Here is a 14,827-nt window from a genome sequence, read left to right on the forward strand (position 1 = left end):
CCATCCTGGCTTATAAAAGCTAGCCGGGAAGGGCTGGGCGATGGGCTTCGTGGGGTGGTGAATGCTTCCCTCCGTGAGGGAACCTTCCCAGACCCGTTGAAAGAGGCGGTTATTAAACCGCTTCTTGAAAAACCATCTTTAGATGCGGCCACGATGGCCAACTATCGCCCAGTCTCAAATCTTCCATTCTTGGGCAAGGTGATTGAGCGAGTGGTTGCTGAACAACTCCAGGCACGCCTGGAAGAAGCGGACCATTTGGATCCCTTCCAATCGGGATTCAGGCCTCATCACGGCGGGCTAGGGACAAAGGTGAGAGCTGTTTCCTAGTTCTGCTGGATCTCTCAGCGGCATTTGATACCATCGACCATAACATCCTTCTGGACCGTCTTGAGGGGCTGGGAGCTGGGGGTACTGTCATACAGTGGTTCCGCTCCTTCCTCCTGGGCCGTGTTCAGAAAGTGGTGGTGGGGGATGAGTGTTCAGACCCCTGGGCTCTCACTTGTGGGGTGCCTCAGGGTTCTGTCCTCTCCCCTATGCTTTTCAACATCTACATGCAGCCGCTGGGAGAGATCATCAGGGGGTTTGGGCTGGGTGTTCATCAGTATGCAGATGATACCCAGCTCTACCTTTCTTTCAAATCAGAACCAGTGAAGGCGGTGACGGTCCTGTGTGAGTGTCTGGAGGCGGTTGGAGGATGGATGGCGGCAAACAGATTGAGATTGAATCCTGACAAGACAGAAGTACTGTTTCTGGGGGACAGGAGGCGGGCAGTTGTGGAGGATTCCCTGGTCCTGAATGGGGTAACCGTGCCCCTGAAGGACCAGGTGTGCAGCCTGGGAGTCATTTTGGACTCACAGCTGTCCATGGAGGCACAGGTTAAATCCGTGTCCAGGGCAGCTGTGTACCAGCTCCATCTGGTACGTAGGCTGAGACCCTATCTGCCCGCGGACTGCCTCGCCAGAGTGGTGCATGCTCTGGTTATCTCCCGCTTGGACTACTGCAATGCGCTCTACGTGGGGCTACCTTTGAAGGTGACCCGGAAACTACAACTAATCCAGAATGCAGCAGCCAGACTGGTGACTGGGAACAGCCGCCGAGACCATATAACACCGGTCTTGAAAGACCTACATTGGCTCCCAGTACGTTTCCGAGCACAATTCAAAGTGTTGGTGCTGACCTTTAAAGCCCTAAACGGCCTCGGTCCAGTATACCTGAAGGAGCGTCTCCACCCCCATCGTTCTACCCGGACACTGAGGTCCAGCACCGAGGGCCTTCTGGCGGTTCCCTCACTGCGAGAAGCCAAGTTACAGGGAACCAGGCAGAGGGCCTTCTCGGTAGTGGCGCCCTCCCTGTGGAACGCCCTCCCACCAGATGTCAAAGAGAACAACAACTACCAGACTTTTAGAAGACATCTGAAGGCAGCCCTGTTTAGGGAAGCTTTTAATGTTTGATGTATCACAGTATTTTAATATTCTTTTGGAAGCCGCCCAGAGTGGCTGGGGAAACCCAGCCAGATGGGCGGGGTATAAATAATAAATTATTATTATTATAATTATTATTGGAGGGTGGGGAGTGCTAATGTTTCTAGATTTTTAAAAAAATAGAAAAAATGAAGACTAGACATGTTCTGTGGCCACAGAATACTGATTTGGGGGGAGGGGTGCTGCTGATGGGAAACTTTGTGGGATAAAAGATGGTGGAGTATCTTGCACTCAACACTGCAACCCTCACCTCCCCCCCCTCCACCTCCTTCTTCCCTAACCTTATACTGTATACAACACTGATGTTCTCATATGAAATGTAACCAATCTGTAGAAAAGACTTTACAACCGGAAAAAAGAAGCAATGCACATACTTATGTAAACCAAGAAAATCTTTAATTATTATTTTAAAAAACAACAACCAACAACCACTGCAACACTCTGTTGCAAGTCCCGCGTGTGTACAACTAATTACTCTTTCTTGAATTCATTGAAAACACCGGGGAGTTTCCGAAGAAGAGGGTAAAGCTGTCCACACATGATACTTTGCAAATGCAGCCAACACAAGATTTATGCTTTGCCCAGAGTCACCAGGGGTTTATTTCATTCATTTTTCTTTAGTGCTGGAGCTCAAGATGGCCTAGAAGCCTGTGCTGTCATTACAGTAGCTTGGGCGGGTGAGGAGCTGTGGTTGCACAGTGGCAGGGAAAAGCCACTCTGCACATACTCAAATGCAGTATTGTTTTTATTTGTTTACAATCATTTAGACATCACCTGTACAGGTAACAACTTTCTATGGTGGCTTATACTATGATTAAGAAACAATTAAAATAAGCATCAAAGAGTAAATCCACAGAAAAAAATCTAGGCATTAGCCTAGACCAGACTTTCCCAACATATTGTCTTCCAGCCTAGTCTTTCTGCATGCCCTTCTGATCTTAACAAATTATGGGCCAGAGAGCTGGGCTGCCAAAGCCAATTTCAGTGCTTAGGCAACTTCACATAGGCCTAAGCAGTCCTTCAGATGATGCTGTTTGGGGCTTTACAGTTCAGCACTTCCATTGTCTTCCTCCTCTGTCCTCCCTCAGAGCTCTGCATGTGCACTAGCAGGAATGCCTGCACTTTTAGTTCACCTTTGCAGAAAATTGCTTTCTTGAGCACTTTGAACAAACCCTGCCCGAGTTGAAAATGCTCCTTATTGCACCACTAATGTGAAGGCACCCCCAGAACTCTCAAGGGTTCTGCTGTGGACAGGCTGGCAGGAGCACCCCAATGCCAAGTCATTCCACCCAGGGCCCACTGCCAACCAGTGGGGCTAGAAGTTAAGGAAGACAATGCTTTCCCTTCAGGCCTTAACAGCTCTAAGCTTGTGCGGAGTCCACTGGGTGCCTCCAAAGATGCTGTGTGTGTGCGTGCGCCCTACGAGCAGAGACAGCATTAGCATGGAGAACTGTTGCCTTCCACAAATTCTTCCCTTCTTCCAAGACGGTTCTCATGATGTCTCATGTACAGACCCGGCTATGCAGAGTGCAACTCCCAAAGCTGTCAGTAGCATTCCCAGTGCTGCTCCTAAAGGGAAAAAAATGGAAAAATAAGCAAAAGCTCTGAAAGTGATCCCTGTTGCTATCCACTTCAATGAAACTTGCTCATGGAAGAGAGGTGCATATGGCATTCATTTATATGCAAATCTTGTTGGCTCTCTATGAAGAAGGGCACAGTTGTAAGAAGGGCACAGCTAGAGCTGACAGGGTTGGCATCTGCTCAAGAAAAGAGAAACCTACTTGCACCGCCAATGTCTTCTCCAAGAACCTTCCCTGTTGCTAATGTGAACATCAGAGCCAGAGAGTTACAAAGAGGTACAGCCAAGGTCAGGTCTGAAATGGAAGAGGGAAAGGGTTACCATTGAAGCATCTGATCTAATCAAACAAATATGAAATGGCTCTGGGATGGAAACAGTACATCCTCAAGCAGGAAAGTGTCTGCAGGGAAGATACTTCCAGACTGACCTATGATAGTGCAGTCCCTTGAGTAAGTGAAGAAGATTGCACAGATGGGGGGCTTAATATAGCAACAGGTTTTAGGGTTTTTACACTTACCAGATTTACTATTAAAAAAGTAAATCCAGGTTATATGCATGAAAAATAATGGGCTGGCGTTTGTGCCAGAAATGTCATGTGGATGCTGCAAAAAGCTTGCATGCGGGAGGAGCCGCAATCTCACAATAAACACAGAAAAGCCACGGTGACTGTGACTCTGTCTACACATGCAGCACAATGAAGTGGTAGAATGTGCAGGTGACAGAGTGAATGATACCACTTCAGGCTGTAGGTGAGGGGTGTTGTTTTTGAATGCTCCCCTTGTGAAAAGCATTCTGTCAGTAAACAAACCAAAAATTGAGCAGGTTCTAAGCAAGCTCAGTTCTTGTTGAGTTGGCTCTATCTCTGCAGGTTTGTTAGTGTTTTTACACAGGGGAGCGTTCAAAAATGGCACCCCCCCACTTGCAGTATGTTCTATTTGAAACTTGCCACAAAACAGTAATCAAGACTTGGAAGTGTCTGCATCTCTTCCCCAAATATCACTCACATCCTCTATAAGCAGTAATTAAGGACCAACCTGTAGATCCTAAAGTAAGATAGTAGACAAAAGAGCCACACTGGTTGAGCACAAATGGCACCACATACTGCAAAAATGAAAAATAACAGCATGGTCAGACCTCCAGGATCACTGGATTTGAAATGACAATGAACTGCAATGAGATCCTAAAAAGACCTTAGCTGCTAATACCTCATTTCAGGCTACTGCAGTGTTCATCCATGGTTCCCCAGCTGTTGCTGACCTACAATTCCCCAGCCCACTTCACAAATGGTGAGGGATGATGGGAATTGTAGTCCAACTTCTGGGGAACCAAGATTGAAGAATACTGGTCTACTGCAATGTGTTGTAAATGGGGCTGTTTTTGTTAATAGCTGCAACTGATTCAAAATATGGCAAATGCAATTTTAACTGGAATGGGTCACTGGGAGCAAAGTATATCAATTCTGAAAGTTCTTCACTGGCTACCAGTTCTTTACCAGTCCAATACAAGGTGCTAGTTTCAACCTTTAAAGCCCCTTACAGCTTAGGACAGGCATCCCCAACCTTCGGCCCTCCAGATGTTTTGGACTACAATTCTCATCATCCCTGACCACTGGTCCTGTTAGCTAGGAATCATGGGAGTTGTAGGCCAAAACATCTGGAGGGCCACAGGTTGGGGATGCCTGGCTTAGGATCTAGGCATCCTAAGAACCACCTACTCTCATGTCACCTCCAAAAGCAAGTATGATCCCACCCAGTAGTTCTCTGCTGTGTTCCCCCACATCAGAAACCTGCTAGGTGGCAACAACAGTGAGCTTTTTCATCTGTGGTGCCTCAGCTGTGAAGCACCCTCCCTTGCTTCATGTCTACTTTACTATCTTATGTACCAGGTTAAAACATTTTTACTCTCAGGCATTTAAAGATCTGATGTTTTAAATTTTGTGTTGCTAGAAAATTTGTCTACTCTGCTGTTTTATGATTGCGATGTTTTAGTAATCTTTTGAACCACCATCTATTTTACTATACATGCATTTACTGTAGTTTATTGTACTGTGTTTTAAATTGTACCTTGAATTGCCTTAGGATACCATTTTATGAAAGGCAACATACAAATCTCATGAATAAATAACCACATTTTATTTCTGCTTGAGTCCAAGGCTGTAGCTGTGGGAAAAGCCCTCTTGGGCTATTGATGCTGTGAATCCCTCCATCATAGGCTTAGGTTGTATATATGTGTAAAGAGACCATACATCATAGACACCAGAGTCTCCAGTGTGCCTCATTTCCAAAAGGAAACACAAACCCTGGGACCACCTGGGAATCTCACACCACTTAGAGATTGGAGTGGTGTGCAACAATACCTTGTAATTGAGGCAAAGGAATTTAATTTCTGCCAGCAGCTGTAGAGTTCTGCTCTCTCTCTTCACTCGCTCCAGACCCTCAGTTCCTCTTTTCAAAAATGGATTGGTTCCTCCCCAAAGAACAGCCACCAAGACCAAAGCAGCAACTTCACCTGCAACAACACAGCGCTCTAATCCCCACAGTCTAAGAATTGTTTTCAAGAATTTTTCAATGCATGAGTTAGGGAATGATTCAAGGTTCAGCGTCTAACAGTTCCCCAGCACCAACACCATTTGACGTGGTACCAGAGCCCCCACACCCGTAAGACTTCCAACAGCATAAACTACAGCATCAATATATGAGGTGATGGGAAGCCCTAGATCAAAGGTGGTGACCCTGTGGTCCTCCGGATATCCCTGAACTACCGGTAGTTCCCATCACTGCAGACCACCAACCCTGCTGGCTGGCGCTGATGGGAATTTGAAGTCTGGAGGGCTGCAGGCTCCCCATCTCCACTTGAGAGAAGGGGAGGGGAGAGAAAAAGAGAAACTGATGCTGAACTTAGTGTGGTCCCCTCGTTTTCTGGTAACAAATCGCACACACTTCCCTCTCCCCGCCTCAAAACTTTTCTCCCAGTCTTTGTGAATAAGAACCCTTTGATGACGGAAGAGATTTCAAAATCAGTTTCAAAGCAGGTAGGGCGAGCCTGCGACCCTCCCGATTGGCCATGCAAGCTACGGCTGGCGGGAACAACGGCGGCCTGCAAATAAATCGAACAAAGACCATCGCAAGGTCATGCGCGTTACTCAGAAGGACTCCCTCCCCTCCCTCCCGGTTAAGAGGGCCTCGTTCCCAGGTCACCGTCCCCCCACCCGGCCCTTATTTCTGTGGCACCGGAAATAACTTCCTCACCCGGCGACACCATGGCGACAGACCCGACCACAGTCGAGCAAGAGGCTAGAGAGACGCGCAGCTTGCTTTTCCGGTACGAAACGGAAGTCGGCCATTGACGCTCTCTTTGGCAGAAGACGGGGCGTCGCTCTCTCTTCCTAGCTCTATGCTCGGCCAACGCCTCCCAAGTGGCTCAGGCGCTTGTGACGTCCCTCCAGTGAACTGTACAGTATCTATATTTCCGACCTGTTAGAGAAGGAGCGCGCGCGCGAGGGGGGAACCATAGAGGAGATAGCGCTAGAACGGATTGTTATTCTTCTCACCGCATAGATAGAACGAGACTGGGATCTTTGTTCGCTTTCTGCTTGTGTGTGTTTGTGATCTTCTTGCGTGACGCACCCTCCCCGCACGCGGGGAATCCTCAAATGGAAACCAAGCTTTGGATGCACCTCTCTCTCCTTTTCCTATCTCTATAATCCCGCTGCCGGGCTTTTCCTTCCGGTTTGATGCCGGAAGTGGTTCCTCTGCCTTTTTCGCTCGTGGCGCCGTTGCTGTTCCCGGTGGCGTCTCTTCACCGCAGCCATGGTAAGACTCCCTTTCTCCCCCGCCGCCCTCCGGATTTGTCGAATTAGGTTTCTTAATTGACCCTGGCGTTGTTTCGCTGCCTGTGCGCTTTACCTGTAGGCCTGTATAGGCCGCACTGCTGGTTGTTTTCATGCTTGTTTCTTTCGAGCCCCGCGCAGAAACGGGACGCGTGTCCGTGGGCGCGCACGACACTTTCGGAAGCTGCCACACCCCAAATCCAGGCTGCCTCCTTGTCTTGTTTATATTCTCCCCCCAACCCACAAACGCCGACACCCCCCTTTTATCCGAAAACCCGCCTCCTTCCTTGCTCGGTAGGTTTAAAAAGTAGTAATGGCCGAACTGTTTCCTCTACAAGGCAGTGAGGGGGGAGAGAGAGCGCCTTGCGATGCTGTTGAGACGACAGTTTTTCCCTTCCTTCTCTCCTCGCCCTCACCCCCTTCGCTTGCCTAACCGAAATGGCCTTATTCGAGAGAACTTCATATTGCAGACCCTGTGCTCGGAGACTCAAGTTGATTGTAGTTATTTGTGGTTTTAGTGACTAATGTTCAGCTCAGCAACTAAGCTGAGGAGCCACCTTATTTTTATGATTTGAAAGTTGTTTTAAACTTCTTTTAATGTTGTAACCCACCCTGAGACCTTAGGTTGAAGGGTGAATAATAAATAATAAGGAATATGTGATTTAATAATACATTTCTTCACAGAAACCCATATTGTTGCAAGGCCATGAGAGATCAATTACTCAGATCAAATATAACAGGGAAGGAGACTTGTTATTCACAGTAGCCAAAGATCCGGTATGTTTTCCTCGAACTGTTCTTTTCTACACCTTTCTCACAGTTGCATCTTCTTGCTGCCTTTAAAAAGTATACACTGTTGCCTATTTAGCGTATTATTTTCTCTTGTCCTTTTGAAAGGAAATATTTTGTTGATTTGTCATTAACCATATAAACAGTTCTCCCACTACTTCCCCCTCACCAAAACTCAGTGCAAGCTTGTTTGCTTCTCACAAGCCATTAAGTAGTCAATAAATTGTCCAAAATCAGGTAGACTTGAGGATGGTAATTTTGTTCTTGTCTTTCTGTTTTGGGTGCATTTTCATAATATGATTATTCTTTTATCAGATTGTTAATGTTTGGTACTCTGTCAACGGGGAGAGACTCGGCACATACAGCGGACATACTGGCGCAGTCTGGTGTGTGGATGCTGACTGTATCCTTTGGTTTTAGAAATCTGTGTATTTGAGACCCTTTTTCAAGTATTAAGTTGAGATACTTTTGAGAGACTTTGCAGTTGGAGTGAACATTTCAGAGAGTAGTGAAGGCATCACCAATATGGTGTCCTCTGGATATTTCTGCATTCCCTTCTCCCCATATCCCTGACCATTGATTGGCCATTCTTGCTGGGGCTGATGGGAGCTGAGTCCAGCAACATGGGCACTACATTGGCTACTCCTGGAGTAGTGGCTTGGCCTTACATTAATGCCAATGTTACTTTTGACCACTAATTTGAGGATTCTGGTAGAGTAGCTGCCTGTACCATCAAAGAGACAAGGGTCGTAGTGCTTGGCTTTCACAGACAATAACCTAATTCAATAGGTTAATTCAATAACCTAATTCAATAACTCCTCCTGGGGAGGAGAGCGGTCCCTGCAGAGGCTTGGGAGGGAAGCTATGCGTCTGCCAGTCTTATGGTTGGCGGGGCGCAGCTGGTGGGTGTGTAGGGAAAGGGGAGGCTGCCGGCAAAGCTGCACAGCTCCCCCCACTCGCTGGGGTGCCCCTGAGAGGCCGGCTCCCTGGCGCGATGCACCACTAAGCCCTATGGGAAAGACGGCTCTGCTGGGCTCCAGTGTGGTGTAGTGGTTAAGAGCGGGAGACTCGTAATCTGGTGAACCGGGTTCGCTTCCCCGCTCCTCCACATGCAGCTGCTGGGTGACCTTGGGCCAGTCACACTTCTCTGAAGTCTCTCAGCCCCACTCACCTCACAGAGTGTTTGTTGTGGGGGAGGAAGGGAAAGGAGAATGTTAGCCGCTTTGAGACTCCTTCGGGTAGTGATAAAGCGGGATATCAAATCCAAACTCTTCTTCTTCTTCTTCTTCATCAGATGCATGAGTTCGACTAAGAGGCTAATGATTTAGTACAAATACAAATATGATTTTGAACATATTAGCAGATGGTAAGAATAACCCTACAGAACACCTACTTTTTAAAGAATACAGATTGGTTAAAAGAAACTTCCTGGATGCTTAGATTCATATGAAAGATGTTAAGGTTTTGCCCCAGACACCTGACAGAAGTCACCCCAGAACTGGCCCTACTAAACATCTTCCAAGATAATAATAAACAAGCAAAAGGCTTGTGCAGTTGGATGAGCCATGTTTTGGAATTCATTTAGTATGGATACTTGAAGCTGTGCAGTAAGTCATATCCACCTCCTTCTGTAAGCTGTACATAATTGCGTTGGGGTTCCTTAACTGCTCCTATAGGGGACACGAGGCATGTGCTGACAGGCTCTGCAGACAACAGCTGCCGGCTCTGGGACTGTGAGACAGGTAGAACCTCAAACAAAATCTTTTGTGGTGTGATGGGAGCACTGTGTGTATTGAGGCAGGGTGGAAGATGGCTGAGGCTGATGGGAGTTGTAGTCCAGAACATCTGATGGGTGCCAGGTTGGGAAAGGCTTGATTAAAAACCTATCAACCTGAGACTGACTTGGGAGAAGGTCCCACTGGAATTCATTTGGTCTTGCCTTTGGGTAAACGTGTGGGATTGAACTCTAAGCTTGGCAGGCGCTTATCTGGCAATAAGAGGTGGGCTGCAGCTCACTGTGTTTGCATCAGTAAGATACCAGCATCCAGCCCTCAGCATCTCTGGTTCAAAAGCCTCTGGTAGCAGAGCTGGGAAAGCTCTCTGTCCCCAATCACCCTACTCCTGTGCCTGAGGCCTTGGAGAGCTGGTCAGAGCTGACGGACCTGGTATGCAGAGATTTTCATACCTTCCTTCAAGTTCTTTTTATGTGTGATGTCTTTTCCCTTAGGGAAGCAGCTTGCTCTGGTCAAGACCAACTCAGCCGTGCGTACCTGCGGCTTCGACTTTGGAGGGAACATCATCATGTTTTCCACAGACAAACAAATGGGCTACCAGTGTTTTGTGAGCTTCTTTGACCTCCGTGACTCCAGCCAGATTGGTGAGGCCACCAGGTGGAGGGCTCAGGGTTGGGGTGGGTGGCTGCCTCCCCTGCCCTTTGGCATCTCTGAATCTCACCCAGTTTTGCTTTGTCTGCAGAGGACAACGAGCCATACATGAAGATCCCCTGTAGTGATTCCAAAATCACTAGCGCTGTTTGGGGTCCCCTTGGGGAATACATCATTGCGGGACATGAGAATGGGGAGTTGAACCAGTTCAGTGCAAAGGTTAGTGTGGGTTGGAACTGGGAGCCGCAGCTGATAACCAAATGACAAACCACATCCAGCCACTTGGATGAGGATTCTTTTTTGTCCAATGTGCTTTGCAGTCCTGTTGAATTATGTTTATTTTCCCCTCTTTTTTTTTAAAGAGGAACTTGGATGAGTTGTTGTTATTTAGTTTAATGTTTTGTATTATTTCTCTCTTTTTTTATTGTGTAAGCTGTTTTGGATGGGTTTTGCTCAGAAAAGCAGCCAAAAAATGCTTTAAAATATTGTTTACCATTATAACCACCTTCTGAGGTAAACTAGATTGAAAGGGAATGATTATTTGAAGGCCATCCCATGAGCTTCAGTTAGGGGTTGCTAATTCTAACAGTTACCATAGTAATTCTGTTTTGTAAGATTGGTGCTAATGACAACTGCTATAACTATAGTAGCTAACAATTTGAGCTGGTTGACATCGTTCACCTGAGCCCTTCCTTGTCTGCAGTATGGTGATGGTAATACTGTCCCATCTTACAAGATTGTATGAATTCTTGAGCCATATGTGAAATGCATTGAACACTGTAAATATGTTCTATTAGTGTTACTGTTGTTGTTATATTCAGGACTTGAGAAAGATGTGGTTTCTCCCTCCATTGGTCTGGAGGCGCTCAGTTTCCTTCACCTCTCTTTCCTCTCTTAGTCAGGAGAGGTCCTCATGAACGTCAAGGAGCACACCAAACAGATCAATGACATTCAGACCTCTCGAGACATGACCATGTTCATCACTGCCTCCAAGGATAACACTGCCAAGGTGCGCCCTTCATCTTTCCCTGATTTGCCCTCTTTAAGTGTGGAATTTGGGATTGGTGAGAGATTGTCTTAGCACTGTGTGCGAAACCCATTAGTAGCCACTGAGAGGCAAAAAGTTCACCCCGAAAGAAGCTTCTCATACTCCCCATTCATGTTTTAGCGCACTCGGAAGTGCTGGAAGAGAAGGCTTTTATGAATAGGTTCCACTTCCACTGTTGGAGGCAGTACATCTCTGACATCCCGTTGCTAAGAATCACAGGTGGAGGGAGTACTCTTGTGCCTGAGTCCTGCTTGCAGGCTTCCCATTTGGGCATCTGGGTGGCCACTGAACTAGATACGCCATTGGCCTGATCCAGCTGCCAGGCTCTTATGTTTGATATGGCACAAGAGTTGCTTGCACCAAGTATCAGTTTCCTGGTTTGGAATTGGTAGCACAGCCTGGGACTCCTGTCTCAACTGGCCAAAGGACTGAAGATTGCTTAAATCAGTGCATGTCATAATGCACCATCAAGCAGAAGCCACCCTCCTTGGCTTCTGAGGGCTGTTTTGTGCTTGCTGCAGCCACCGCAATGGGCTACCTGCTGCCATAGCTATTAGGTGGTCTCCGCAGTGGTTGAGAAGTCTGCTTCGTGTGCTTGGCTGGTTAGACATGATGCTGTGGCATTCCCAGGGCGGGCGACTGGGACCTTTCCCAGGAATCTGATGCTTTATGTCTTTAAGATATGCTTGTGCTAAGAAGGCTCCTGCCAATTCACTTCTTCCTCTGCAGCTGTTTGACTGCACGACGCTTGACCACCTGAAGACGTTCCGGACAGAGCGACCAGTGAACTCCGCAGCCCTCTCCCCCATCTTTGATCATGTATGTTGGTGGGCCAGATGGGGCACCTCTCACTTGTCCTGGGGCATCCCCACCCCATGGGTGACAGGGATGCTAGACTCTGTGCTACTTTTTGAATATATGTTGTTGGTTGTGCATTGCCTCCTTTGCCAGCTCTATCTGGCTTCAGTAGGATTGTGTAGGTGTGATGTGACAATATACTGAGAGATGGAGGGGCAAGACTCAAGAGTGAAAGAGCAAGCAGGGAGCATTAGCTAGGCTTCCCCATTTCCCTAGCCCTTGGAGACACTCAGGTGGGCCAGAGCTTAGAGTATTGATTATCATCCCTGTTGTCTGGTTGCTGGGAGAGTTCCTAAAATTCAGGTGGGCACTGGAACACCAGTATATTATTTATTTATGTATTTAAGTATTTATTATTAAACTTATTGGTCGCTTTTAAAAAACCAAAGTTACCCACAGCAACTTACAACAATAAATAACACATACATTAAAACCAGCATTAAACAGAACAGGAAAAAACTCTGAAACACATTCATATTTTTTTAAAAGGCATATTTTTAAAATGCCCCACCCACTGAAGGAGGTCACAGATAATTAAAAGCCAAAGGCCCGGTGGAAGAGACATGTTTTTTCTCTGGCGCCTGATGGTATGTAATGATTGTGCCAGGCAAGCTACCTTGGGGGGTGGGGAGCACTCCACAAGCAGGGAGCCAGCACTGAAAAAGGCCTCTTGCATGTTGCCACCCTCCAGACCTCCTGCTGTGGGGCCCCATGGAGAAGGGCCTCAGATGATGATTGCAAGGTCTGGGTCAGCTCATATGGGGAGAGGTGGTCCTTGAGGTATTGGGGTCCTAAGACACATAAGACTCTATAGCACTAGCTGCAATTTCTGAAGCACCTTCAAAAGCAGCCCCATGTACAATGCATTGCAGTAATCTAATCTAGAGGTTACCAGACTGTAGACAGAAGTTAGACTATCCTTGGTCAGTATGTTTTGCTGTGTGGTAGAAAGCGAAGACATCGTGTATTGGGCTCTGAGTCCTTGGCCCATTAACGCATTACAAAGGAGTGTGTGACTGAGGTGTTCTCTCCCCACCCCCCATTCCCTCTTTGGCAGGTGGTGTTGGGTGGTGGACAGGAGGCCATGGATGTGACGACCACTTCCACCAGGATTGGCAAGTTTGAGGCCAGGTGAGCAAATTATGGCTTCTCCTATTCCTGCAAAGGGGTGATGGGGGCGATGCAGTCAATTCCCCAAGCAACCAGTAGGCAATGGTTACCTCTTCAGTGAGGTATGTTGAAGATATTCTCATCATCAAAATCTGGGCTCTGCTGCTTGTGTCTCACTGCCTTTTCCTTTGTGGTTCTAGGTTCTTCCACCTGGGCGTTGAGGAAGAGTTTGGGAGAGTCAAGGGCCACTTTGGCCCTATTAACAGTGTCGCTTTCCACCCTGATGGAAAGAGGTAAGGGTGTCCATCTCCCTGCGTTCTAAGTGGGTGTGCATCTCACCAGGGTCAAATGTGGAACTCCTGGAATTGAATCTATAACTTTGTCTCTGCTTTTTTTCTGATTTCAGTTACAGCAGCGGTGGAGAGGACGGCTATGTTCGCATCCATTATTTTGATCCCCAGTACTTTGAATTTGAGTTTGAAGTTTGAACCAGCCCCATCCTCCTCCCCTTTCTACAGTTGCCTTCTGGATCTCTGTCTGTTTCTAAGGAGGTTTAGTGGAGATGCACAGACTGAAGCAGAGAACAGTGCACTATAATTGCTGCTGTGTTCTGGGGAAAGGCGAGAATGTCCAGCTTCTTGTCTGTTCTTGGGAACAGCTGCTTCCTGCCATGCTTGGCATATTTATAAAAGTTATACAGAAGGAAATAATAAATCCCCACTCTTGTTTCCAGCTACAGTAGGAGTGTGTTTGAATTTCTTAGCTGCTTATTTCTTTGTTACTCTTTTAACACTTGGTCATTTTTATGCAGATTTGTTGAAGGGGAATAGTTTACATGGGCCTTAGGATTTGGGTGGCCTCGCTGCAGAGTTTTCCTTCATTTCTCAAGATGCACATAACTCCCAGGGCATTTGTAGTAGTAGTAATGGTACTGACTGGATTTCTTACCCATCCTTCACCACAAGGTCCCGCAGCAAGTTAAAGGTAAAGGTACCCCTGCCGTACGGGCCAGTCTTGACAGACTAGGGTTGTGCGCTCATCTCACTCTATAGGCCGGGAGCCAGCGCTGTCCGCAGACACTTCCGGGTCACGTGGCCAGCGTGACAAGCTGCATCTGGCGAGCCAGCGCAGCACACGGAACACCGTTTACCTTCCCGCTGGTAAGCGGTCCCTATTTATCTACTTCCCCCCGGGGTGCTTTCAAACTGCTAGGTTGGCAGGCGCTGGGACCGAACGACGGGAGCGCACCCCGCCGCGGGGATTCGAACCACCGACCATGCGATCGGCAAGTCCTAGGCGCTGAGGTTTTACCCACAGCGCCACCCGCGTCCCTCCCCGCAGCAACTTACAACCGTATAAAAACAGAATATTAAAATCAGTCAGAACAACTTACAATCATGGAGGAGAGGGCTGTCAATGGCTACCAGCCATGCCTATGCTGTACCTTCACAGCTGGAGGCAGCAGTACTTCTGAACAGGAGTTGGAAATGGCAGGATAGGAGAGTGCTCTTGTGCTCATGTTCTGCTTGCTCATTCCCCGTAGGCATCTGGTTGGCCATGGTGGGACATTGGCCTGAGCCAACAGGCCTTACAATCAGAAGAATAGGGCAGGTACTGTACTAAAAAGACGCATCTCAGGTGTCCAAAAACCAGAATAAAAGGCATAAACGCTGTCATTCTCTTGTTGGACCAAGTGGCCCAGCAAATGCCTTGCATGCAGAAGGGCCAAGGTTCAATTCCCCATGGCAT

General features: G+C 47.5%; 2 protein-coding genes across 4 annotated transcripts; one reads left to right on the top strand and one right to left on the bottom strand.

The window, feature by feature from the left end:
• Positions 1-1,855: 1,855 nt before the first annotated feature.
• On the bottom strand, positions 1,856-7,019 carry TMEM234 (transmembrane protein 234). 3 transcript variants are annotated; one of them, XM_077931899.1, is made up of 6 exons: positions 6,309-6,569; positions 6,050-6,156; positions 5,417-5,568; positions 4,095-4,161; positions 3,263-3,355; positions 1,856-3,050 (listed from the first exon to the last, which is right to left on the bottom strand). In XM_077931899.1, exons 1-6 carry the CDS (start codon positions 6,401-6,403, stop codon positions 2,974-2,976), a joined length of 591 nt encoding a protein of 196 aa, XP_077788025.1. In that variant the 5' UTR covers positions 6,404-6,569; the 3' UTR covers positions 1,856-2,973. The 3 variants fall into 3 exon arrangements, with proteins under 3 accessions (XP_077788025.1, XP_077788024.1, XP_028594866.1); XM_077931898.1 differs by lacking the exons at positions 6,050-6,156; positions 6,309-6,569 and adding an exon at positions 6,611-7,019; XM_028739033.2 differs by lacking the exon at positions 6,050-6,156.
• Positions 6,733-13,816, top strand: EIF3I (eukaryotic translation initiation factor 3 subunit I). The gene is made up of 11 exons (XM_028739030.2): positions 6,733-6,872; positions 7,574-7,666; positions 7,994-8,081; positions 9,355-9,420; positions 9,906-10,055; positions 10,154-10,281; positions 10,961-11,071; positions 11,840-11,929; positions 13,026-13,099; positions 13,279-13,371; positions 13,485-13,816. Exons 1-11 carry the CDS (start codon positions 6,870-6,872, stop codon positions 13,564-13,566), a joined length of 978 nt encoding a protein of 325 aa, XP_028594863.1. The 5' UTR covers positions 6,733-6,869; the 3' UTR covers positions 13,567-13,816.
• The last annotated feature ends 1,011 nt before the right edge of the window (positions 13,817-14,827 follow it).

Source organism: Podarcis muralis, chromosome 7, assembly GCF_964188315.1.
Source record: "Podarcis muralis chromosome 7, rPodMur119.hap1.1, whole genome shotgun sequence".
Taxonomy (NCBI): domain Eukaryota; kingdom Metazoa; phylum Chordata; class Lepidosauria; order Squamata; family Lacertidae; genus Podarcis; species Podarcis muralis.

Bases quoted from the DNA above. Each gene is read 5' to 3' on its own strand.
- EIF3I (XM_028739030.2), top strand. The intron at 10,282-10,960 runs GTTAGTGTGGGT...TTCCTCTCTTAG, and splicing joins TGAACCAGTTCAGTGCAAAG to TCAGGAGAGGTCCTCATGAA. The intron at 13,100-13,278 runs GTGAGCAAATTA...TTGTGGTTCTAG, and splicing joins ATTGGCAAGTTTGAGGCCAG to GTTCTTCCACCTGGGCGTTG.
- TMEM234 (XM_077931898.1), bottom strand. From the start codon at position 7,004: ATGAAAACAACCAGCAGTGCGGCCTATACAGGCCTACAGGTAAAGCGC. The intron at 4,162-5,416 runs GTATTGTTGCAC...TCATTTTTGCAG, and splicing joins TCCTTTGCCTCAATTACAAG to TATGTGGTGCCATTTGTGCT. The intron at 3,051-3,262 runs GTAGGTTTCTCT...TTTTCCCTTTAG, and splicing joins AGAAGACATTGGCGGTGCAA to GAGCAGCACTGGGAATGCTA.